Genomic DNA, 26,004 nt, shown 5'->3' on the forward strand with positions numbered 1-26,004 from the left:
AAGCCTATAATTTTCTCATAATCCCGTAGTGCGCTTTATAATCCAATGAGCCTTATATGTGGATTAATATTAATATTAGTATTGGTTAAAAACAAGTTCACTGAAAAAAAGCCGGCCGTCTGGCCGGCAGTCATGACGCACTCCGCCACAAGGTGCACCCTCAAATAATACACATAAAATCAGGTTAAAATACGTATGTGTAGTTCCAGTATCTACCATTAGGCGTCACTCGTGTTTCACATGATTGTTCTAATCCAGATCACTCTACAGTAAACTTTTGCTCCTTATAATTTAATCCTTGAGGAGAGGAAGAAAACGAGGTGCTCTACACCAGTTTTTAAGCACATCCAACCAACCTGCGTGAATGCAACAGTGCTGCTCAGGGGGATTGTGGCAGAAAGGGGAACTGCAAGATAATAGTCGGATATGGCAGCATACATTTGTATCTCCGAATGTTCGGAAATTGAGGAATAACTGAAAGAAATTTCCTTAATCCTGTTAACAGACAGTGACAGATAAAACAACTGATGACGACAAAGACGTAACTTCCTCTGGGAAATTTTGGGGTTCAATTTGTCCTTTGAAAGGAGACAAAGTCATCAGATTTTGAGTTGATCAAGATGCAGATCCAGGAGATATTTTGCAGCTTTTGACAACATTTCATTTCTTTTCAAAATAAAACTGTTGTCTTTTTTAGGTTGCTATAATTCTCCTTGGATTTTCCATTAAACCTGGTAAATGCAACCCTACCCAATTTTTTGCTTGGTACCTACAAATGCCCTATACATGGTGAATAGTACATGAAGATTACATGACAACCAAATTAAGAGAGCAGAAGAGCAGTTTCTGATTGCTTCCTTCATGTTCAACATGATTTGGCCATTAATGTTGGTTCCCTTGACATTTCCTCATTATTCTTTGGAAAAATACCATTTTTGGAGAGTTTATGAACCAACATCTGATTAAGTATGCTAGTTCTATTTAAAAGTTAATACTATCAGATTTTGTCAAGCCTTACTTTAATCATCCCATGTATAATCTGAATTTCCTTAGTACTACAGGCCTCTGGTAAACCATTCACATCTACAGCCAAGCACACAATAAACATACAGTTATCTCTCCTTTCTTACAAAAGTAATCTTTGGACTGTGTTAATGTTGAACTTTGGTGAGAGAAAAAGAGCCGCACCACGTAGAGAGAGAATAGAGGGAAAGAGGAAGGTGAGAAAGTCAAGTTTGGTAACATGTCCACAAGGATTTGGTATGTGTGTATGTGTGTCTGGATACTTTAATAAATATGTAGTTTTTACAATGTTTTAACAACAAATATAGCAGTTGCTGGCTCTCACATACAATGCATATATAGTAGTAATATGTAGAATAATAAATGAGGCTAAAAACATGGATTAAATCCATATAAACAGAATATGCACAAAAGTAGGATAAATCCAAATAAAATAAATGAATTAATAAATGAGGTGCAGTCTCAAGCCATGTGGTTTTCCTTTCATGCCAAAAAATTACTTAGGAAATAAACATATATAAAAGAATACAAAACATACTTGATTAATTAATCCCACAGATAGTGTGAAACCAACAAAAGGTATGAGGTGACATGAGCTGCACATGTAGCATCACCACCAGATGTCGCTGCAACCCTTGTGTGTTTTTATTTGGGTGCAGTGAGGTGACCTGAAGTGAAGACAAACCAGTCAGACTCTGAAAAATCAGTGTATTTAATCAAAATTTCACACTTGACAAAAGCTGGGGCCGATGTTAGAGAGTTGATTTTGTACATGTTAATGGTGGTTGAAACTGTTGTTGTTGTAATAATTATTAAACCGTTAACAGTAGTGCAGAATATGTGATGCTGCATAGAAAGCAGTAAACCCCCTGACGCTTTGACAACCATTTACAATTCTTTTACAAGAATTCAACCTCAAGCTTCCATTTGATGAAATGTGGCGCCAGGGTGTTAACCTCGTGCTGCCGATCTTTATTTAAATATGAATAGAACACCATCTTTACACCTTTTGACCAGAACTCTCCCACAATCTGACGTCATGTACAACAAGAGTACTAAAACAAAGATAAACATAATGGTTTTGAATAGGCAGGTAAAAGGATGACTCAAATAGTTTTCTGTCCTGTATTTGGTGTCCTTTAGGAGACAATATACATTTAGTCTCCTCAATTTCTGCTTCTGCACCTCCGTTCCCTCAGCAAATGCAGCACATCATTCTCTTGAGGCTAACACTAACACAAATACAGAACATATATTTATATGTACTGTATTTGTGTTATTTATATGTACTGTTATATTGCAAATATAACAAGACTTGGATTTACCTGGTGCACAAACTCATCTGAGGAAGTCAACACAAATTATTTGGAAAAAATTAATATTTACAATACAATAAATTTTGGGAAGACAGCGTAAAACAAGTCAAACAGTGACACCTGTGGAAAAAAACAACAACAAAATAACTATGTTGCTGAATTAAAGATCCAAAATGATTTCTAATATTCAAAAACAAAAACATACCTGTAGGAGACAGTATACACTTAGTTTCCTCAATTTCTGCTTCTGCACCTCCGTTCCTAAACAGAAATAATAAATATTACAATTTAAGAACAATTTACAACATAAGAACATTATCTGTTGTTACGTGCTGGAGGTTACAATGAAAACAGGTTTAAAAATTCACATAAACCCAACATCAATTAATGAAAAACGCTCAAAAATAAACATTTTAACTCCGTTTCACATGCAATGACAATAGTTGAATGAATGAATGAATGAACGAATGAATGAATGAACGAATGAACGAACGAATGAATGAATGAATGAATGAATGAATGAATGAATGAATGAATGAATGAATGAATGAATGAATGAATGAATGAACCCTGGCCCCCGGTGCGCTGGCTGTGATGATCTGCCTGGTGACACAACCTGACGCGCCCTGTTCCGTGATTATAAATACCCGTGGACTACTGGTGTCTCTGGCCAGCGCACGGATGCTGTTTACAAACACATTTGAGTGACGTCAGAGGAACGTACCCCCTGAACGGGGACCCCGTCCCTCCCGCTCCGCCTCTGACGTCACCGCCCCAGACCGGGAGGCGCGCTAAAAGCGGCGCTCCTGAGACACAGCATCATTATAAAGGATCAGAAGCTCAAAGCTGTTTACTGGGATAATGAAGTCTCCCAAATTAAAACCTCAAGGTATCTAATTTATTCTGTTTCATTAACAGCAACGTTTGTTTGTTTGTTTGTTTGTTTGTTTGTTGGAACTGAACTTGGCTGTGGGAACCGGATGACCTTTATTTTTGCTGTTTATTTCTGGGGTGTTGTTGTTTTTCTGCAGCCGCCCTGGTGGCTGTGGAGGACATGAGCGACGCGCTGTGTGAGCTGGACGCGGTGATCGAGGACTTCACGTCCCCGGTGGAGCAGCGACACTTCAGGTACGACGACCTCCTGAAGACCCTGAAGAGGAGCAGCAGCGCCAGCGGCAGCGACTCGGAGGGTGAGTGGGGGCTTTGTCCGCCAACTAAAACTCCCAAAACAGCAATTTAAAGAGTTGGAAGTCCCCATGACAGCAGACATCCCAGAGTACAGATCAATCACTTCATCAATGATAGTAATATTTTATTCAGTGCAGGTGTCACTCGTCTCTGATAGTCTAAAGCAGGGTGTCATCAGCATAGCGGCTGTCCCCAAAGGGCCGGATGTAACTAATAAATGTAACTAAATGTAATGTACAATAAATGTAACTACTCCTTAATGTTAAATAACTCTGAATTTATTACTTATTCGAGTTACAAACATTAGTTACACAGAAAATTATGTTTGTTTGTTTGTTTCTCTATTCTAACATAATTCCTTTTAATTTGTCAGGTTATTAAACCCACAACACTCCATCAATCAAGGATCAAACTATCAATGAACAAAGAAAAATAACATCAAACACGAGTTAGGACGTTAAACTTCGTTCAAAACCTTTTGGTCAAAGTTAAAATGGGTTTAATTATTGCATTGTGGGAAATGTAGGTTTTGGTCAAAGTCACAGTTTTGACATTTATTTTTAGACATTGACCTTTTACACCCTTACGGGCCACATAAAATGATGTGGCGGGCCACATTTGACACATGTGGTCTAAAGAATCTTCAACCATTCCTTCAGGTTTGGGATTTGAACGTGGTCAAAGCAGATCAGAATTCTCCTCACTCACTTTAAATTCCAAATTTTTTCATGAATCCAGGTAGAATATCTGTTTCAGTTCTAGAGAACATTTGAGGATCTCCAGACAGGAAGAGCCGTGTTAGTGGAGGGACGGTGTTGGAACCTGTGTGGACGAATGAGCTTGTTCGTTTGCTCCAGGGATCAGATTCCTGCAGGACTTCTTTCCTCTCCATGGTAGTCTGACGAAGAGGGACCTGTCCTCTTCAGGAACAAGCTGTTGTGTGGCTTGATGGATGAATGAACTGAGGAGATGCAGATAAACGACACAACTTGTGTATCGCTTCATGTGTGTGAGGGTTTGGCAGAGACATAAACACAAGTAGGAACGCAGTAGAAGTGAATATGAGTGGAAATGAAACACCAGAGGGATTTACTGTATGTCCGAGTCAAATGCAGGTTTGTGTGTGTTTACATGACGTGTAAGCAACACAAGCAGTAAGGTTACACACAATCAGTAAGGTTACACACAATCAGTAACGTTACACACAATCAGTAAGGTTATACACAATCAGTAAGGTTACATGACACAGCTCCATTCAGACTTGTGTTGTGAGTGCAACCAAATTGACCGTTGTGTGTGTGTGTGTGTGTGTGTGTGTGTGTGTGTGTGTGTGTGTGTGTGTGTGTGTGTGTGTGTGTTTGTCTGCGTCTCTGTGTGGCTCTGCGGTGCACTGAGTTTTCCCCGCGACCCACGAGAGCGGTTGTGAAAATGAAATGGAACGTTTGTTCTGTCCGACAGGAGCAGAGTCTCTGAACAGAAACAGCTTCAGCCTCAGTGACGAGACGCTGAACTCCCCCAACAAGACCCCTCCCCCTCTGATGTCACCCAAAGGTGAGCTACAGGCGTCACACACACACACACACACACACACACACACACACACACACACACACACACACACACACACACACACACACACACACTTTGTTAATATTATTATTATTATTATTATTATTATTATTATTATTATTATTATTCATTCATTCATTTTTTACACCGTGTCGCGGGGAGCTGGAGCCTATCCCATGTGACAAACATGCACACACTCACACCTACGGTCAATTTGAAGCCGCAAATTGATTAATAATTAATTAACAATTGTCATTAATATTTAGTACTATTAATAATAATAGGTTCAAGGGTGCACCAGTGTCGCGCCCGGAGTGTCACTGCCTGTTGCAGGGATAGACACCAGCAACTCCCGTGACCCGAAAAACCGGAATAAGCGGATAAGATGAATGAATGAATGAATGAGTGAATGTATGAATGAGTGAATGTATGAAAAATAACGAAAATAATGATAATAGTAATACAGTATTTACTACTAGCATTAAATGTTTCTTATTTGCTCTTCCTCTATGTGCTCTTTCTCCTCTCCCGTAGCTAAACTCGGAGACACAAAGGAACTGGAGGACTTCATTGCAGATCTGGACAAGACATTAGAGAGTGAGTTCTAATGGAGCTTAACAGTAAATTCAGAGCTGCTGATTAGCCTGCATTGCTGCACTGATGTGCCAGTCGTACTAACAGCTACTGAACACAGAAGTCATTCTCCTTGACGTTCAAAAGCTGCTTCATCACATCGTGTTCACGGCAGGATTGCTAAACTTATATTAAAGATTATGGCTTTTACATCCACTCTTCCATGTTCTTGTAGATGAGACGATTGCAATTGTAGGTGAGACAAGCATAATCTTCTTTTTGAAGTTACGTATCTGCCGTACAAATCACAGGACTGTTGGAGCCGATCCCAGCTGGATGTGGGCCAGAGGCAGAGTACACCCTAGATAAGATGCCAGTTCATAATAATCATTTTTAGTCAAGATAAAATATCTGTCAATCAGCCAGACCGACACATTAGGATATAGAAATACTGGAGGTGGTGAATTCACAGGTGAATCAAGTGAACTGCTGGATATCTGGCACGTGGACGGGGTCATCATTGGGTGTTCAGTTTGTAGGGTAGGTTGTTGTTCTCCTCTGATTGTGAAGAATTACACAATTATATGACAGGCCCTCTCAGGAATCATCCTGAGCTGACGTCAAACTCATTTTCACCGAGGGTCACATCAGCATAACGGCTGACCTCCAAGGGCCAGATGTAACTAATAAATGTAACTCAATCTAATGTAAAACAAATGTAACTACTCCTTAATGTTAAATAACTCTAAATGTATTACTTATTTAAGTTACAAACATTCCAGTAACACAGAGCTTTTTGCTCTGCTATAACATAAATCCTTTCAATTTGTCAGATTATTAAACCCGCAGAACTCCATCAATCAAGGATCAAACTATCCAAGAGAATAAAGAAAAAATAACATCAAACACAAGTTAGGACATTAACTTTATTCAAAATGTTTTTGTCAATGTTAAAATGGGTTTAATTACTGCATTGTGAGAAATGTAGTTTCATGTCAAAGCACAGTATATAACCATCAAACTCTCCTGTAATGTATAGTGGATTAATTAGAGCGGATTAAACAATGGAGACAAGTGAATTATTGTGTAAATCTTTAGGTTACTGACCACCTTACGGTCTTTTTTTTATTATTTTTAAAAAAAATTGAGATTGCAGCACAATGTCATTAAGAGAATATAATTTCACATTAGTTTATCAGATTTCTACATCATTCACCTGCATCCTGTGGAACTTCTCCTTGATGATTCTGACGGGTTTATCTCCAGGGAAATTTACAAATGGGGGTAAAAGTTGTTTCACTCTTATGACCGCTGTGCATACAGGTGTCTTACTCAGGTGCTGAGCATCTCTCACATTATACAATGTGGGAGATGCTCCCGGAAAGACTACTATTTTCAAAAACAAGGAAAAAAACAAAACAAAACACAGCATTACATACGATATCTGCTGGGGGTGTGAGAGCATGACTGAGTTTGTGTGCTGCAAATGTGCTTACAGATTAGGTCGTGGACGTGTGTGTTGGATTGGGATGCTCTCTTCGTATTTCCATGCTCTGATATGTTTTGTCTTTCAGAGACTGAATGTCTGGCTTTCATAGCTTGTACACCTCCAGGCCTCTAAAGCAGGGCATTCAGTCAGGAAGTCAGCCATCTCCTGCTAACCATGAACGATGGGTTATTTCAGAGTGACCAGTGAGAATAGAGCCAACAACCAGGGAGTGTGTTATATTCAGGTCTGTCTGTCTCTTCTTAGGTATGTGACAAGAAGGCTTCAAGTGATCTCGGAGTGAACGCCTGAAGGAGGGTGGGAGTCGATATCTGGACTCCTACACCCCGAGCAGCTAACATGTTTCCACACTGAAAAGCCTCAAACAAGTTGCGACGGAGTGGCAGCGTGACTCCAAATAGCTCCGCCTTGGCGCCGGGCCCAGTCAGCCTCCTTCTAACTCCAGGCTACTGGGGTCTAAGTACTGGAACAAGCATCAGGATCAGCTTTGTAAGGAACCCAAGGACACAAATATTTCAGTCACCATGAGGTCATGGACTCCACATGTTATAACATGTTATAAAGAAGGGAGATATGGAACGTATGACGCTAAGACTAACTGGAACATTTATTGTCAGAATCATCCCAACACAAATATCAGGTTAGAATGTTTTGTCTGGAGTTCTGGAGGAGCCTGATGATTATTTAAAGGACAGATTTCATAATATAAATATATTTGTCATTTTATAAAACAGCTTATGGACTTTTTTGTGAAATATATTTTTGTATCTATTTGAATAGTAATGCTACAGATTATATTTGTCTCGATGACAGATCACTCAGTTTGTTTCAACACTCACCTGGAATAAAGTTGATTTTAATTTTTAAATGTGAAATTATTTTTATCTGGAAAACAATGGAAATATGTGTATTTGGTACACCAAATATTGGCTGTAGTTAATATTAAAGTGTCAAATATTTTCCTTCAATCAACCCTTGACTCTTTTTTCTTTACAACTTTGCATTTATGATTATTTTTATTGATTTTTATTTTAATATCTCCTTTTGAAAATTGATTATGTGAGATAGAAAGACAAGGGAGAAGGCCAGTGTAGGACCATAGATCAAAGCTAGTGCTAGCTTTTATCTTACTCACACTGGCCTTCTCCATAATGCACTAGTCAGGTAGTACTTTCAGGGTACCCTGACCCACCCTGAAAGTAGGTCAGGGTAAGTCAGGGGATGTTGGAGTCTCTGACTGCTTTAGTTCTAGTTTTTGTCTTTTTTTTTCACTCTTTTTTTTCATGATAAAACAGGTAATTTTTCACTGTAATCATGGAGCTAATTTCTCTGTCAGCCGAGCATATCTCCATTGTGACTCCATTGTGTAAACACGAGATCAGCTGATTGAACTGACCGGAAACATCACAGAAGGTTTGTGGACAAAAACACGTTGCTTGTAAATGAGAAGGGAATGAGTAGAGGAGATAACGGATGAGTATGGACGGTGGTAATAGTAGTTTCTGCATGTTTTAATTATTTTCTTCTTTAACAGTCTTATTAATTCAAACGATTTGAGAAGACTGAGTTGTTCACGCGTGTGAGTGTAAAGCGTAATGGAACAAGACTGTTTTCAAGTCCTGTAAAATGGATCAAACCTTAACATAGAAAACTCAAGGCCTGGTAGTGTAATATACGGTGCGCCCTCGCACATTTGCACATCAACACTCGCGACTTCACCTCATTGCGGATTTTTGGTAGGCAGTCACGTGATAACATACGCGCATTCTATTGGCTTACAGCATCCTGAATGTGCTATGTTCCGTCAGTCTCGGACTTTCGTAAGACACACAAGTGCTTTAAACAGTCTATAAGAGAGTGGGAAAAGGTAATATGTTACTCACATATAAAAATCCATGTAGGAGTTTCACTCTCCCCCTTATCCCTCTCTGGTGAGACATATCATATGTTCAGGAGACTGAACAGATTTATACATGGATATTGGATCTGTACAGATAGAATTTATTGATCTGTGCTGAATAGCACCACCAAAAGAGCACTTTAGGTTCTTCCCACTGAATTTAGGAATTAGAGGTAAAAAGTGAGCTCTTTATAAGAGACGTTTGACATTACATCAGTGATGTTTACAGTTTACAGATTGGTGAGCTGAGGATTGTGTTGTTGCACTTTTGCAGATGATGTTGTCCTGTTTGCATCATCGGCCTGTGTGCAGCCCCCACTGCTCGGGTTTGCTGCCCAGTGTGAAGCCTTGGGATCCCCCAATCAGAGCTGGTTGATGTGGCCAGGGAAAGGGAAGTTTGGGGTTCCCTGTTGAAGCTGCTGCCCCCCACGACCCAACTACGTATGAGCGGATGAAGATGGATTAATTAGTTCTAACAGGCAATTCTTCGTTGATCAGTGTCCATTAGGTGGATCCATTAATGAAACCAGCTTGATCACCCGTCATAATCAGACCACAGAATACAACTTGTATTTGTCCTTCAGTCAACTGGTCAACCAAGCACAAAGAGCTCAAGTTCATGGGATTCCAGTATTTGTTGTTCGAGTTTATTGGCTGTAGAACATTCTGAGGAACATTTTTGTAATTCACTTTGGTGGTTTTTGATTCTAGTAAATTAAATTTCTAAGAATAGGACTTCTGGTTTATTGAGTAATACTTGTTTAAATAAAAAGTGCTTTTAAACTTCCTTTTATTCGTCATTAACCAATGTCAGCTTAATTCTCTAAAGTCATAAAACATTGTGAGATTTTATACTTGTTTTTCTAAAATATTCAAAATTGTAAAAGATATACTTTAAACAGTGAAGCTTACGGTCACAATTATCAGTCATGTAATAATTTTAGATATTAAAGTCAACAATAAGATTAATACTGCAACAACAAAAAAACGTGTTTAACACCATTTTATTTAAATAAAGGTAGTTACAATTAGTTAACATACATTTTTAAAATTATTTTAGGTTTCTACACACACAAGTTCAGCCCCCAAATTAAAATTTTGTCATTTGATAATGTGATGGAATGTGGAGCACAGTCCCATAGCCCACACAAAAAAATAAAATGTTAGGCTTGACAGAAAAATAATACACTGACTAAATACATCTGCAGAGGTTTTGCTAAACGGTCTTGTAGTGTGAGTGTGGTATTAGGGCGGATGTTGGAGAAAAATTTGTGAAAGGTTTGGTAACGAGTCCTCAGATCTCAGATTCCTTGCAGGACCAAGAGGAGCATGGGGCACAACATGGTCCAACCGAGAAGAGGAGGGTTGTGCATGTTGACAAAGGAAAAAAAAACATACATCCACAGGAGGAGATTGTGCAACAGCTCCAACATTTAAGAGCATGTGCAGTCAGGTGGGAAATTCCTTGGTCGCAGTCCCAGAATTCCAGCAGAGCCAAGTTACTGGTGCTCACAACTTCAAAGAGTCGGCCAGGAGGTGCAGCTGTGTCGTCCTTCCTCCATGTGACTTCTTTTGCAAAGTAATGTACTATGATGAGTACGAATGTTTTCCATGTGACCCTCCTTTTCTAGCTAGACGTTCAAAACAGAAGAGAGACATGCATCATTTCACGACAACAACAGGTTAGGCTGTGTTTCTGATAGATGACACCGTTGGGGCTCCAAGCACACTGTTTGTCACTTCAGAGTCATTGCACAAGATCACAGGGTTTGTGATGATCACATGGTGCAGTACCCGCTCTGAAGGGCAGCAAACCGGGAGCCAATGCGGCTCCGATCATCTCTGATGATGCTATCATCATCATGAGTCGTCGTGCCAACATTTCAAAGTAGCACGTGTGATCTCCTGCATGCCTTAGAAAATAAGTGGGTGTTTGTGTTTGCGTGTGACCACGTGTGTTTTTGTTTGTTTCAAGCTTAAGCACTTGAAAGCATTGTAGATGTAAAAATCTGCTGCAGTATCTGAGGGATTTTCTTAGTGTCCATGGCAACAAAGGATCTCCCCGCTGGCAGGGTCCTCTGGAGTCTGAAACAGAAGATAAAAGACAGACGTTTGAGGATAAATGGAGAAGCTGAATCTTTCCCCAAAATAAAAAACAGACAGGTATTTATTTGCAGTGTGAACTGGTACGGGACATTTCCACTGTTTCTGGCCCGTATTTTCCAACATATTTATCATTTTCAGTGAGTTGATTGTCCTCTAAATAAGGACTCAAACCTCAAACATCAGGGATCAAAGCAGCAGTCCCAAAACGACACAACTTTGTGGTACAATTACAGTTTCTAAATTTGGTTTCTGGCGTTGAAAGGCCAAAATTATAATTTGAACTACTCTCTAAAGAGACCACGACGATGAAATACGTTCAAGACAAGTTCAACTCCTTCTACTTCTACTTCTTTTACATAATTTCTACACATTAAATACAATTTGACAAAGGTGTTATTGCTCTGTGCTTGAAAGAGATAGAGATAATGCATTGTTCTACTAAGGAAAGAATATTTGATCTTAATTATGTTTGGAGGACTATACTTTCAGTTTTTGCTAGGATTTTTAAAATTGGCTTGATTGTAAATTTACAAGGAATGTCAATCAGACACCAATAAACATTCAGTTCTTTGAATCTATCACTTGTCCTGTTTCATTGCTTCTTCTGCACCTCTTTTCCCAATCTGTAGCACGTTCTTGTCCTCTAACCCTAATCTTTGACTTTCTTCAATCAATTCCATTCAATTCTGTTTTCATCCTTCACCATCTACCCTTTCCATTCTGTTAATAATTTCTCTTTTTGTACATTTTGGTTAAATTTGCCAGAATACTCCCTACAGCCATCTCCAACTCAATCTCCATCTTGGAACTGACCTTTCAGCCTGATCACCCAGGGATCCGATGAAAATGGCAAAGGCATTGACCTGTGGGTCAGAGGTTAGAACCTGAGCGAAGCGCTCAGGTTGGATACCGTAACGTTCCAGGTTGGCGTCACTGAGCACCACCACAAAGTGTTCATCCGCCTCCTCTTGGGCTAGGTGCTTGATGCTGGTGTCGGTGCCCTCCAGGGTGTAGTCCCCGCTCATGCAGAACTGAGCATGGGCGTGCATGGTCTTCAAGGTGAAGAACAGAGAGAGTGTTAGATGGAACCTGACTCTCAAGATATCATCCAGTGTGTTGTTAGGGTGGAAATTTGTCCGTGAACTGGTGATGAACTCATGCATCAACTTAAAATTGTGTATCTACAACTGTCGATTCACCCATCTTATAAGAAACCTTTTCTTCAGAACGATTAGAAACCATTGCTGCACAGCGAAAAAACCCAAAACATTTTGAGAATGTCTAGTAAGTACTGTTGTGTCCTGTTACAACGATTGACCTGCTGTGGGCGATGTGAGTTAAACTGAATGAGGGACTGAAAAAAATGAAGAAAATAAAGAGTAAGCACGTTGTTCATTCCGATGTCTCTCGGCTGCTTAATTTACTTTCCAATGGCGTAGAATACCACAAGTACACGTGACATGACATCATGAATTCATACCTTGATAACTTTAAGTCTCTGCTTGTTATTCTTGGGGACTTTGTCGACTCTGACCAGCTCGATGTCACAGCCATCTCCTGAGTGACCGACTATGTCGTACTGCACAGAGAAACGAGTGGATCAAAAGTGGATTACAAGTGGAGGTTCTGGATCCCTGTCATGCCTACACACCTCCCACAGACAATCCATCGCAAGTGGCTTTCCAAACAGGATCAGCCTGGCACCTTTGGCTCTGTTCAGTTATTTCAGGGCCAGGTTAATATGAATGCGACCTATTTCTAATAAGGCGCTTATGACTGCAGCCGTCAGAGGTATGCAGTTGTGTATCTCATCTGTTCATATCACTGTTGCTGGGTAAGAACAAGAGAAAACGCTCCTGGGCCATCTCTACTCATACACTCTCCTTCAAATAGTAGTGTAGTAACTGTGTATAAATCTGATCTAATGCCACCAGTGAATATCATACATTTCACACAAAGACATATAATCGGTATAAAACTACCAGCAGCACAACACATGAAGGTGTGGGTTTCCTTCGGGGTTCCAGGAACAGATTTACGTTAGACGTTTCACTCAGAGAAAGTAGATCCGCTGACATGTGACGAGGCGTGATGAGCACCAGCATGAGACACTGATATATGATCAGTATCAGGCGGGGTTGACTGTCCCTCAGGGGCCAAGAAGTCTGCCGCCCGGTTTTACATCATGCAGTCATATGACCCCCCCTCCCTCTGCCACTATTTGACCCCCTCCACTTTCTGCGTTATTCTACTGTCCTAACTAGAATGATGTCTGATTTTACACAATTAATAATAAACACTCAAATATTTAACAAACTTAAATTACACCCGACATTCTAGTCATCGATCCAAGAATAACATCACTTATTTCTGTTTTAGTGAGGTAAGTCAGATGCTGGCAAAGACAGAAAGCAGTATCAGAGTAAAAATTGTATCTACGGTAAAATGAATTGTTTTTCACAAATATGAGTAACATGTTACCTTGAACTTATGCTCGTAATTCTCCAGAGCCTCCATGACCATACAGACAGCCTCCATGCTGCGCTCCAGCCGGCCATCGACGCCGTTGAAGCGGTACATGCTGCCTGACACGTCAACCAACAATCGCAAACGTTTGGGCTTCTGCTGGGGACTGCCTGGCTGTAGGTGTACACAGGACAGTAATGACAATAGCTTTCAAGAATAATGAGTTGTGTGAAATTTGGTATGGCGTGTTTAAAATATCATTTGGATTTCAAAAATGGTTCCACGTTATTCAGAGTACAACTTCTGGTCAACAAGAGGTAGAGATAAATAAGACAGGAAAGCATGGCAGACATATGATGGTTACTGTGTCTATATGATTAGTGTGAGCATCGTCAAGCATACAAGGCAGGAGAAATGACACGAACCTGTCTGAGATTGACCTGAATAACAGCAAGTAATATTAATCTCACTCACTCAAATGAAATGCATCATGAGGAAAACAAAAAGGTCAAAATGATGTGTGTAAGTCTGGGACAAAGTGTGTTTGGAAGTGAGAGTGAGAATGAAGAAAGCATGGTTTAAAGTTCTGTCGTAACACTCTCTCACCTCTGGATCCAGCTCAGCCCTGCGTTTATATATCGATTTTTCTCCAACAAGTCCATCAATAATTTTAGCGTCATCCAGTTCTCCCAGAGATTGGTTCTTCAACCACTGCCGCTCCTTCCCTTTAGCCTGAAACATCAACAAATGCTTTGTTCATACTGTTGAAAAACAAGTGTGTGAGCTGCTCTGAAGCGGAGAGCTTGTCTCAGTTCTTGGAGACTGTACTAGAAAATTGATCCCTCAGACTGTATTCACAGGTGGACCAGGTCGGCTGTGGCCATATTCTGTCAGGGCGATTGTTAATGTTCCCACTCTAAAGATCACCAATGAACTGATGTCTCCAGAAACAACAAGAAGCCCCTTCATTTTGGTTCACTGTAAGGCGATGTCACTTTTAGCAGCAATGCTAAGCAGCCGATGTTTGTAGACATACACATCATGCTTCATCACTGAACAAAGACAATGGAGTCTGGATGTGACTCCATTAAAAACTAATGCCAAAATCCATCAATCCATCCATCTTCAACTGCTTCTCTGGGGCCAGGTCGCAGGGGTAACAGTCTCAGGAGGGATGCCCATACATCCCTCTCCCCAGACACCCCTTCCAGCTCCTCCAAAGGTATCCAAAGGCATTCCCAGGCCAGCCAAGAGACGTAGTCCCTCCAGCATGTCCTAGGGCTTCTCCGAGGTCTACTGGTAGGACATGCCCGGAACACCTCCCCAGGGAGGCGTCCAGGAGGCATCCTGAACAGATGCCCCTGAGTCATCGCAGCTGGCTCTGCTCGAGGCGGAGGAGCAGCGGCTCTACTCCGAGCTCCTCCCTGGTGACTGTGCTCCTCACCCTATCTCTAAGGGTGTGCCCAGACACTCTACAGAGGAAGCTCATTTCAGCCGCTTGTATCTGGAATCTTGGCCAAAGCTATGGTCACAAAGCTATGGTCACCTATGGTCATGACCCAAAGCTCATGACCATAGGAGGGGGCAGGAACGTAGATTGACCGGTAAATCAAGAGCTTCGTCATACGACTCAGCTCCTTCTTCATAATGACAGACCCGTACAGCGACCGCATCATTGCGGAAGCTGCACCGATCCATTTTTCAATCTCACGTTCCATTCTCCCTCAGTCGTGAACAAGACCCCGAGGTACCTAAACTCCTCCACTTGGGGCAAAGACTCTCCACTGACCTGAAGGGGGGCACACCACCCTTTTCCGGTCGAGAACCATGGCCTCGGATTTAGAGATGCTGATCCTCATCCCACATGTGTCACACTCAGCCAGTGCACGCTGAAGGTCCAGGTTTGATGAGGCCCACAGGACAACATCGTCTGCAAAAAGCAGAGATGAAATCCTTTGGTCTCCAAACTGGACTCCCTCCGGATCCTGGCTGCGCCTAGAAATTCCATCCGTAAAAATTATGAACAGAACCGGTGATAAAGGGCAGCCCTGCCGAAGTCCAACATGCACCTGGAACAGGTCTGACTTACTGCCGGCAATGCAGACCAAGCTCTGGCTTCGGTCATATAGGTACCTGAGAGCCCTCAGCAGAAGGCCCCAAACCTCATACTACAGAAGCACTCCCCACAAGAAACATGGTCGAATGCCTTTTCCAGATCCACAAAACACATGTGGACTGGTTGGGCAAACTCCCATGAACCCTCGAACACTCGAGTGTACAGCTGGTCCAGTGTTCTGCGACCGGGACAAAAACCGCATTGTTCCTCCTGAATCTGCGGTTTGACTATCAGTCTAATCCTCCTCTCCAGTACCCTGGAATAGACTTTCCCCAGGAGGCTGAGGAATGTGATCCTCCTATAGGTGGAACAAAACCTCTGGTCCCCCTTTTTGAAAAGGGGGACCGGAGGGTTGTTACAGAGATGTTGCAAAGACGTGATACAGAGATGTTACAAAGATGTGTCCACCATGACAGTCCCTGAACATCCAGAGATTTGAGGTACTTATGGCAAATCTCATCCAGCCCTGCTGCTTTGCCACCAAGGAGTTTGGCAACCACCTCAGTGACTTCAGCTTGGGTGATGGACGAGTCCACCACTGAGACCTCATCCTCTGCTTCCTCTGTGTAAGACATAGCAGCGGGATTGAGGATCCTGGAAGTATTATTTACCACCGCCCGAAAATATCTCCAGTCGAGGTCAGCAGGTCTCTGCCTCTACTGATAACAGTGTTGGCCATGCACCACTTTCCCCTCCTGATGAGCCGAATGGTTTGCAAGAATTTTTGCGAGGCTGACCGATAGTCCTCCTCCATGGCCTCCCTGAACTCCTCCCAGACCCGAGTTTTTGCCTTTGTGACTACTCAGGCTGCAGTCCGCCTGGCCTAACTGTACCCATCAACTGCCTCTGGAGCCCCACAATTCCACAAGATTTGATAGGACTCCTTCTTCAGCTTGACGGCGTCCCTTACTCCCGGTGTCCACCACCGGGTTCGAGGGTTACTTCTGTGACAGGCACCAGAGACCTTGCAACCACAGCGTCGAGCAGCCGCTTCAACCATAAAGGGGGAGTACATGGTCCACTCTCACTCAATGTCACCAACCTCCTGTGGGATCTGTGAGAAACTCTCCCGGAGGTGGGAGTTGAAGACCTCACTGACAGAAGGTTCTGCCAGATGTCCCCACAGACTATCAAAACACATTTGGGCCTGCCGAATCTGTTCAGACCCCTGCTCTGCCAGTGGACCCTGCTCACCAACAGGTGGTGACTGGTTGACAGTTCTGCCCCTCTCTTCACCCGAGTGTCCAACACATGTGGTCGGATGTCTGATGATATGACAACAAAGTCGATCATCGACCTCCGGCCTAGGGTGTCCTGGTGCCATGTGCACTTATGGACATCCCTGTAGTTGAACAAGGTATTCATTATGGACAAAGTGTGGCTAGCACTGAAGTCCAATAACAGAACACCACTCGCATTTAGATGGGGGCAAAAAATATAATTTGTAAATGTGCATATGAATTCTAAATCAAAGCCACCCTTGACGGGCCAGACTAAGAGCAGTTCTAAAGTTTAAGAAGATACTCAGGACCGTAGCTTGCTATGGAGCCAGGCCCGAGGTCGTGGATTTTAGTCGAGTGCCTGGTGGCTTGGGCTCAGGCTGAGAGAACAATGTGGGCCCAGCCTCCGGTGGCTTCACTAGGTGCTGAGGGAACCATAGCGGACTGCAATGTGGATTGGGTGGCATTAGACGATGGGGGGCTCTATGACCCACTGGGTCGTGGGAAGTCATTGACCCAGGGCAACCTGTCTGGCGTTGTCTCAAGGCTAAAAGCAAAACATAGCCAACGATAGCTTCTGTCTGTCGTATTAGCCAACGTTAGCCAATGCTGTAAGGAAAGCATTAGTTAAACTGTCTTTGTACTATTTTATGAAATGACTTTCATTTTCTGTTTATTCATATTTTAAACAGCATTTCAAATGGGTTTCATTCAATAATATTGATGTAGGTGGAACAACACTCAGTCGCCTCATCTAAGGTCACTGTATTACAAATCTCACATTACGGCATTACGCATCATGTGTGGTGCTAATATTTGTCGTAAATAAGTCTTTTTTATAGCCAGTCCTCACTATACTTCTTGTAGGAAGAGTGATGGAGAGTTGTTTTTTCCTCACCCCTCCTTACCCCACTGACCCATCCTCCCTTCCTCTCTCTCTTCAAGGACTCTATGGCCAATTCACAGTGATTTCCTACTATGAGATGCTTCATATAAGCAAACTGTGATTAAGGAGTACATGATGTGCAGTGAGTCCTAAACGTCTTTTTCCATACATGTATGAGAAAAAATAACAGGACTTGACAGTCATATACCTGCTGAAAATGTCCATCGTATTCACAGCAGGAAACAAATCTGGGGCTAAAGGTAAAAATTCAAACAATAATCCACTGTCACGGTGCCCTGATGGCTGCAAACACCTGGATGAAAAACACAAACATGCACACACGCACACACACGCCCCCCACAACATATACAAAGAGAACTTCACACCTGGATAAGACAATAATAGAGCAAAGCTGCTCTGTAATCATTCTCACGTGCTGCATGAAGTCCCTCATGCTATGCATGCACACCCACACTCACACACACAGAAACACACACACACACACACACACACACACACACACACACACACACACACACACACACACACACACACACACACACACACACACACACACACACACACACACACACACACACACACACACACACACACACACACACACAGGTCCTTCTCAAAAATTTGCATATTGTGATAAAGTTAATTATTTTCCGTAATGATAAAAATTAAACCTTCATATATTTTGGATTCATTGCACACCAACTTAAATATTTGAGGTCTTTTATTGTTTTAATACTAATGATTTTGGCATACAGCTCATGAAAACCCCAAATTCCTATCTCAAAAAATTAGCATATCATGAGAAGGTACCTTACATGAGCTATTAACCTGATCATCTGAATCAACAAATTAACTCTAAACACCTGCAAAAGATTCCTGAGGCTTTTAAAAACTCCCAGCATGGTTCATTACTCAAAACCGCAGTCATGGGTAAGACTGCTGACCTGACTGCTGTCCAGAAGGCCATCATTGACACACTCAAGCAAGAGGGTAAGAGACACAAACAAATTTCTGAGCGAACAGGCTGTTCCCAGAGTTCTGTATCACAGCACCTCAGTGGGAAGTCTGTGGGAAAGAAAAAGTGTGGCAGAAAACGCTGCACAACCAGAAGAGGTGACTGGACCCTGAGAAAGATTGTGGAGAAGGGCTGATTCCAGACCTTGGGGGACCTGCGGAAGCAGTGGACTGAGTCTGGAGTAGAAACATCCACAGCCACCGTGCACAGGAATGTGCAGGAAATGGGCTACAGGTGCCACATGCCCCAGGTCAAGTCACTTTTGAACCAGAAACAGCGGCAGAAGTGCCTGACCTGGGCTACAGAGAAGCAGCACTGGACTGTTGCTCAGTGGTCCAAAGTACTTTTTTCAGATGACAGCCAATTTTGCATGTCATTCGGAAGTCAACGTGCCAGAGTCTGAAGGAAGACTGGGGAAAGGAAATGCCAAATGTCTGAAGTCCAGTGTCAAGTACCCACAGTCAGTGCTGGTTCGGGGTGCCATGTCAGCTACTGGTGTTGGTCCAGTGTGTTTTATCAAGGGCAGGGTCAGTGCAGCTAGCTATCAGGATATTTTGGAGCACTTCATGCTTCCATCTGCTGAAAAGCTTTATGGAGATGAAGATTTCATTTTTCAGCACAACCTGGCACCTGCTCACAGTGCCAAAACCACTGGTTTACTGACCATGGTATTACTGTGCTCAATTGGCCTGCCAACTCTCCTGACCTGAACCCCATAGAGAATCTGTGGGATGTTGTGAAGAGGAAGTTGAGAGACACCAGACCCAACACTGTGGATGAGCTTAAGGCCGCTATCGAAGCATCCTGGGCCTCCGTAACACCTCAACAGTGCCACAGGCTGATGTCAGGCTGATTGCCTCCATGCCACGCCACATTGAAGCAGTCATTTCTGCAAAAGGATTCCCGACCAAGTATTGAGTGAATAACTGAACATAAGTATTTGACTTAGTTGAGTGTTTTTGTATTAAAAACACTTTTTTTTATTGGTTGGATGAAATATGCTAATTTTTGAGATAGGGATTTTTGGTTTTTCTTTACTCTTTTGCAGAAATCATCAACATTAAAACAATAAAAGGCTTGAACTATGAACTATATGAAGTCTAATGTTTATCAGTCCATTGAAGAAAATAATGAACTTTATCACAATATGCAAATTTTTTGAGAAGGACCTGTACATACATATACATCAGATATCTTTCAGTGTCCAATATGCAAAGCTAAGCTCTTTAGCGCCTCCCTAGTGGCTCTTAGGAGATATATCGCAAAATGCAAAAAAAACAAAATGCTTAAAATAAAATTAAAAAATAGACATGATACTAATAGCTAAAAAAATCTTTACAAAACAGAACTTTTAAAACACATTTTAATGAAACTCTTTCTTGAATATGACTGTATTAGGCCTACATTTCAACATTTCTGTTGAAATGTAAAAGAATTTTCTCATAGCCTCAGCATATCAGCGCGAAGCTTTGCCCTGGTTAACAACAACCGCCATTGGTGCTGTTCACCTACAGGGTGCTGGTGGAAATTGGACTATTGTTGGTCGAAGAACGAGAGGAGGAAAATTTGTTCGTAGGAAGAGAGAGAAGAGGAACGCCAAGAGTATAGGACTGAGAGTAGGGACGTTGAATGTTGGAACTATGACAGGAAAAGGTAGAGAGTTGGTTGACATGAAGCAGAGAAGGAAGGTAGACATACTGTGTGTCCAGGAGACCAAGTGGAAAGGTATTCTGGCTGGACTTTGATGAAGTGATGCAGAGCATATCTAGAAGTAAGAGTTGCCATTGGTGCACACTTCAATGGACATGTTGGTGCAGGAAACAAGAGGTGATGAGGAGGTGATGGGCAGGTTTGGTATCCAGGAGAGGAATGCAGAAGGACAGATGGTAGTTGACTTTGCAAAAAGGATGGAATTGGCTATAGTGATACTTTCTTCCAGAAAAGGCAGGAACATAGGGTGACCTATAAGAGTGGAGGTAGGAGCACACAGGTAGACTACATCTTGTGTACAAGGTGTAATCTGAAGGAGATCAGTGACTGCCAAGTAGTGGTAGGTGAGAGTGTAGCCAAACAGCGAAGAATGGTGGTGTGTAGGATGACTCTGGTGGTGAGGAAGATGAAGAGGACAAAGACAGAGCAGAGGACAAAATGGTGGAAGCTGAAAAGAAGAGTGTTGCAGGACTTTTAGGAAGGAGTTAAGACAGGCTCTGGGTGGTCAGGAGGTACTTCCAGATGACTGGACAACTACAGCTAATGCGATCAGGGAGACAGGTAGGAGAGTACTTGGTGTGTCATCTGGAAGGAAAGTAGATAAGGAGACTTGGTGGTGGAATGAGGAGGTACAGGAGTGTATACAGAGAAAGAGGTTAGCTAAGAGGAAGTGGGACCCTGAGAGGACTGAGGAGAGTAGACAGGAGTACAGGGAGATGCAGCGTAAGGTGAAGGTAGAGGTAGCAAAGGCCAAACAAGAAGCTTATGATGACTTGTATGCTAGGTTGGACAGTAAGGAGGGAGAGACTGATCCTATATAGGTTGGCAAGACAGAGAGATAGAGATGGGAAGGACGTGCAGCAGGTTAGGGTGATTAAGGATAGGGATGGAAGTTCATGGACAAGGGCCAGTAGTGTGATGGGAAGATGGAAAGAGTACTTTGAAGAGTTGATGAACGTGGAAAATGAGAGAGAACAAAGACTAGAAGAGGTGACTGTTGTGGACCAGGATGTAGCAAAGATTAGTCAGGATGAAGTGAGGAGGGCACTGAAGAGGATGAAGAGTGGAAAGGCAGTCGGTCCTGATGATATACCTGTGGAGGTATGGAAGTGTCTAGGAGAGGTGGCAGTAGAGTTCCTGACTGGGTTGTTCAACAGGATCTTCGATAGTGAGAAGATGCCTGAGGAATGGAGGAGAAGTGTGCTGGTGCCCATTTTTAAGAACAAGGGAGATGTGCAGAGTTGTGGCAACTACAGAGGAATAAAGCTGATGAGCCATACAATGAAGTTATGGGAAAGAGTAGTGGAAGCTAGACTAAGGGCAGAAGTGAGCATTTGTGAGCAGCAGTATGGTTTCATGCCAAAAAAGAGTACTACAGATGCAGTATTTGCTTTGAGGATGTTGATAGAGAAGTACAGAGAAGGCCAGAGGGAGCTGCATTGTGTTTTTGTAGATCTGGAGAAAGCTGATGACAGGGTGCCCAGAGAGGAACTGTGGTATTGCATGAGGAAGTCTGGAGTGGCAGAGAAGTATGTTAGAATGGTGCAGGACATGTATGAGGACTGTAAGACAGTGGTGAGGTGTGTGTAGGTGTGACAGAGGAGTTCAAGGTGAAGGTGGGACTGCATCAGGGATTAGCTCTGAGCCCCTTCTTGTTGCTATGGTGATGGACAAGCTGACAGACGAGGTTAGACAGGAATCTCCATGGACTATGATGTTTGCGGATGACATTGTGATCTGTAGTGAGAGCAGGGAACAGGTGGAGGAGAAGCTAGAGAGGTGGAGGTTTGTCCTGGAAAGGAGAGGAATGAAGGTTAGTCGCAGTAAGACAGAGTACATGTGTGAATGAGAGGGACCCAAGTGGAAGAGTGAGGTTACAGGGAGAAGAGATCAAGAAGGTGGAGGATTTTAAGTACTTAGGCTCAACAGTCCAGAGCAATGGAGAGTGAAGTAGCGTGTACAGGCAGGATGGAACGGGTGGAGGAAAGTGTCAGGTGTGATGTGTGATAGAAGAATTTCAGCTAAAATGAAAGGAAAGGTGTACAAAACTGTGGTGAGACCAGCGATGTTGTTTGGTCTAGAGACAGTGTCACTGAGGAAAAGACAGGAGACAGAGCTGGAGGTCGCAGAGATGAAGATGCTGAGGTTCTCTCTGGGAGTGACCAGGATGGATAGGATCAGGAATGAGTACATCAGAGGGACAGCACATGTTAGAGGTTTTGGAGATAAAGTCAGAGAGGCCAGACTGAGATGGTTTGGACATGTCCAGAGGAGAGATAGTGAATATATTGGTAGAAGGATGCTAAGTTTTGAACTGCCAGGCAGGAGGTCTAGAAGAAGACCAAAGAGGAGGTTTATGGATGTAGTGAAAGAGGACATGAAGGTAGTTGTGAGAGAAGAGGATGCAGAAGACAGGGTTAGATGGAGGACACTGATTCGCTGTGGCGACCCCTGAAGGGAAAATCTGAAAGGAAAAGAAGAAGGACCAGATCATTTGTTCATTCATTTTCATTGTCAATGTGGAAGGATTGCCTGCATGTTTGCTTTGTAATAAGAAGCTGTCAAATAACAAAAAGAGTAATGTGGAAAGACAAATCCAGGGAAGGCATGCTAAATTTGCAGCTGACCACGCAGTTGGGATTGAGAGAAAACATGTGATTGCTGCATTACTGAAGAAATTAGAGGAGCACAAAGGTAGATTTAAGAAGCGGATTAAATCTCCAAACTCCAGTACAGCTGTTAGTTTTGTTGCAACCCGAGAGATAATCATCTTCTTCCTCTTCTTAATGCATTAATGTCACCTTTTTCAAGCAACAAATCCAAGACATGAACTCACATGAAATGACCTACCTGCAAATCAGTGTGACTTCTGCTGTTGTTTTTGAGAGACCAGTTCAGATATGCGTGTCTTCACCTTGGCAAGTGCTACTCTTATGTCATTTTCACATATTTTGTTTTCCATGCAGCTTAAGGAAGTGTTCCTTTATTTTTGCCAATGCAAGACTAGAGTTGTTCCAACACCCGACACATCGTGTCAGGAGTTTTGTCTTGACCTCCATCTCCGCCAAACCCCTGAGACCGACTCACCGAACCCCTAGGGTTCGATTGAACCCAGGGTAAGAACCACTGCTCTAACATGTGATGTACTCATTCCTGATCCTATCCATCCTGGTCACTCCCAGAGAGAACCTCAGCATCTTCATCTCTGCTAACCCGAGATAGTGAAGCGTGGAAAACATGACTGGAGAACATGACTTCCTTGTTGGATGTTTAAAGAACTTGTTGTGAGGTGCAGTGGGTGGAAGCTCACCTGTAAACTGTCCAGGATGATGCGTAGAGACTGAACCTGCCTCCTCACAGCATTGGAGAAGCGTTCATATGTGGCAGCATCATATTCACTCATGTCAATCTCCTTTAATCTGACATGAGATGAAAGAAAAAACATTTACTTTTCCAGAGCCACCGTAGGTGTGACCACCTCTGGTTTGGTAATTCAGTAAAATGCAAGCAGGTATAAAATGATAGGACTGTTGTTCCATAGTGCAGAACAGCTTTCAGTGAGGACGACTCGTTCTTAAAGTGATGAAAGCTTGAGGCACTGTGTATGTATGTGTGTGTGTGTGTGTGTGTGTGTGTGTGTGTGTTGTAACTGTCCCGTGTGTGACAAGAGTCGTAGTTCATTTTATAGCATCATGTCTGCAATAAAATCAGTTGAGCTGAATCATCACCAACATGTGGAATGGAAATTAAAAACACATTGATGAGTATCCTCCAGTCCAGTAGAGACCAGAATGGTGAATCGGAGTCAAGATCTATCATCTCTCAGTGCATAACATTTTTTTTTTTAAATTGTGGAAAATTCAGACTATCAAAAGGTATTAAATTATAAATTATGATAAATTATAATGCATACAATTACATTATTTATAAAAACAATATCTGCTTTAGAATGCTGTCTACTACAGGTCCAGCCCACATTAATAAACCATTTGTTTGTCATTTAATTATCTGAATTAAATAACCAGGAAAAATGTATTCAGACAAGAGACGAATCTCTGTCCACTACAGTCAGCAAAAACACAGAAACAATTAAATGTAGATAATAATTTATATAATGTACATGTGAAATTAGTTTAAATATTCACTCATGTGACTGGTAGTGTCTTCTTGTGATGGACATTAACTGTATGTTTAACTGTAGTACTGCTCTGGACTGACAGTCCCTGGTCATTCCTGTTACACAGTGTGGAGCACAGAGCACTACAACGTTCCTCTGTACTCACAGCACATCATGCCACCCCACGAAATACCATACATCAGACTGGCTTCCTCCACAACCCAGGGTTTGTTTGTGTATACGTGTGAATGTGTGTGCCTGTTTGAGGATGTGTGAGAATCCGTGCAGCGACGAGACGCTCTGGATGTTTCCTTCAAATCCCTGACTCAAATGGGAGGCGGAAAAAAAATGAATGACTGAGGATGAAGAAATACATAACCAGCTCAAAGTCATTCTGTTTTCACACAGCAAAATGTGTGAAACGTCACAAACAACATCAAACCCCAGGACTCACACGAACACGCCCAGTGCCAACAGACCTACCTCGTTCACTTGTGGAAACGTGGTGACACGAGAGTGTTCTACAAGAGGTGTCCTGTTAAACTTGTGACTAATGGCGATTGCTCTGCTATTTGTTGATGTATATATGAATGTTTCCAGATTGTAACGTATGAAGATTACCAACACTCAGAAAAAATGAAGCAGGATCTTCTGGCTTTTGGTGTGTTTTTTTAAATTTAATTATGAAGCTTTAAGATTGAGAGGGGAAGGAAACCCACCTTATTCTAATGTATTTATTGATTTAGAACAAACAGATCACCTAAGGGTGTTCTATTTATTATTTTTTAATACACTGGATCTTTGGGACAATTTCTTTATCTAGATTAGGGGTGTCAAACTCATTTTCACAGAGGGCTACATCAGTATAACGTCTGCCCTCATAGGGTCAGATGTAACTTATAAATGTAACTACATGTAACTCCATAGAATGTAAAACAAATGTAACTACTCCTTAATGTGAAACAAATCTAAATTTATTACTTATTCAAGTTCCAAACATTACAGTTAAACAAAATGCTCTCGCGGGCCACACAAAATGATGTGGAAGGGCCATATTTGGCCCCCGGGCCTTGAGTTTGACACGTGATCAAGAGTAAAGAATCCCAGTAGAATTAGAAAAAAACAACAACTGTGCGCTCTGCAACCTGAAATTAGTGATCAAATTTAACAATTTGAGACTTATCAAATCATTTTTTTTCCCTTAAAATGCTTATAAAGCCGGGATAAGAGCGCTCCAGAGGGTGCACACGCTCACAAGGGTGTTTCATCTT

At 42.2% G+C, this 26,004-nt stretch overlaps 2 protein-coding genes across 2 annotated transcripts in view; one reads left to right on the plus strand and one right to left on the minus strand.

The window, feature by feature from the left end:
* Window positions 1-3,093: 3,093 nt before the first annotated feature.
* Window positions 3,094-8,144, plus strand: rgcc (regulator of cell cycle). Its single transcript, XM_068329420.1, has 5 exons — window positions 3,094-3,228; window positions 3,371-3,529; window positions 4,986-5,078; window positions 5,631-5,693; window positions 7,423-8,144. The coding sequence occupies exons 1-5, from the start codon at window positions 3,201-3,203 to the stop codon at window positions 7,428-7,430; spliced, it is 351 nt and encodes a 116-aa protein (XP_068185521.1). The 5' UTR covers window positions 3,094-3,200; the 3' UTR covers window positions 7,431-8,144.
* A 1,905-nt stretch (window positions 8,145-10,049) lies between these two features.
* The window catches only part of vwa8 (von Willebrand factor A domain containing 8), a 64,904-nt gene continuing 48,949 nt past the window's right edge, over window positions 10,050-26,004 (minus strand). The window contains exons 40-45 of the mRNA XM_068329209.1: window positions 23,927-24,035; window positions 14,255-14,380; window positions 13,664-13,822; window positions 12,663-12,761; window positions 11,996-12,234; window positions 10,050-11,161 (exon numbers count right to left, since the gene is read on the minus strand). Of these exons, the coding sequence (XP_068185310.1) occupies window positions 11,053-11,161; window positions 11,996-12,234; window positions 12,663-12,761; window positions 13,664-13,822; window positions 14,255-14,380; window positions 23,927-24,035 (841 nt within the window). The 3' untranslated portion in view covers window positions 10,050-11,052. The remainder of the gene's footprint in view (window positions 11,162-11,995; window positions 12,235-12,662; window positions 12,762-13,663; window positions 13,823-14,254; window positions 14,381-23,926; window positions 24,036-26,004) is intronic.

The sequence above is a fragment of the Antennarius striatus genome, chromosome 12 (genome assembly GCF_040054535.1).
Source record: "Antennarius striatus isolate MH-2024 chromosome 12, ASM4005453v1, whole genome shotgun sequence".
Lineage (NCBI taxonomy): Eukaryota > Metazoa > Chordata > Actinopteri > Lophiiformes > Antennariidae > Antennarius > Antennarius striatus.

Bases quoted from the DNA above. Each gene is read 5' to 3' on its own strand.
- rgcc (XM_068329420.1), top strand. From the start codon at position 3,201: ATGAAGTCTCCCAAATTAAAACCTCAAG. The intron at 3,530-4,985 runs GTGAGTGGGGGC...TCTGTCCGACAG, and splicing joins CAGCGGCAGCGACTCGGAGG to GAGCAGAGTCTCTGAACAGA. The intron at 5,079-5,630 runs GTGAGCTACAGG...CCTCTCCCGTAG, and splicing joins CCCTCTGATGTCACCCAAAG to CTAAACTCGGAGACACAAAG.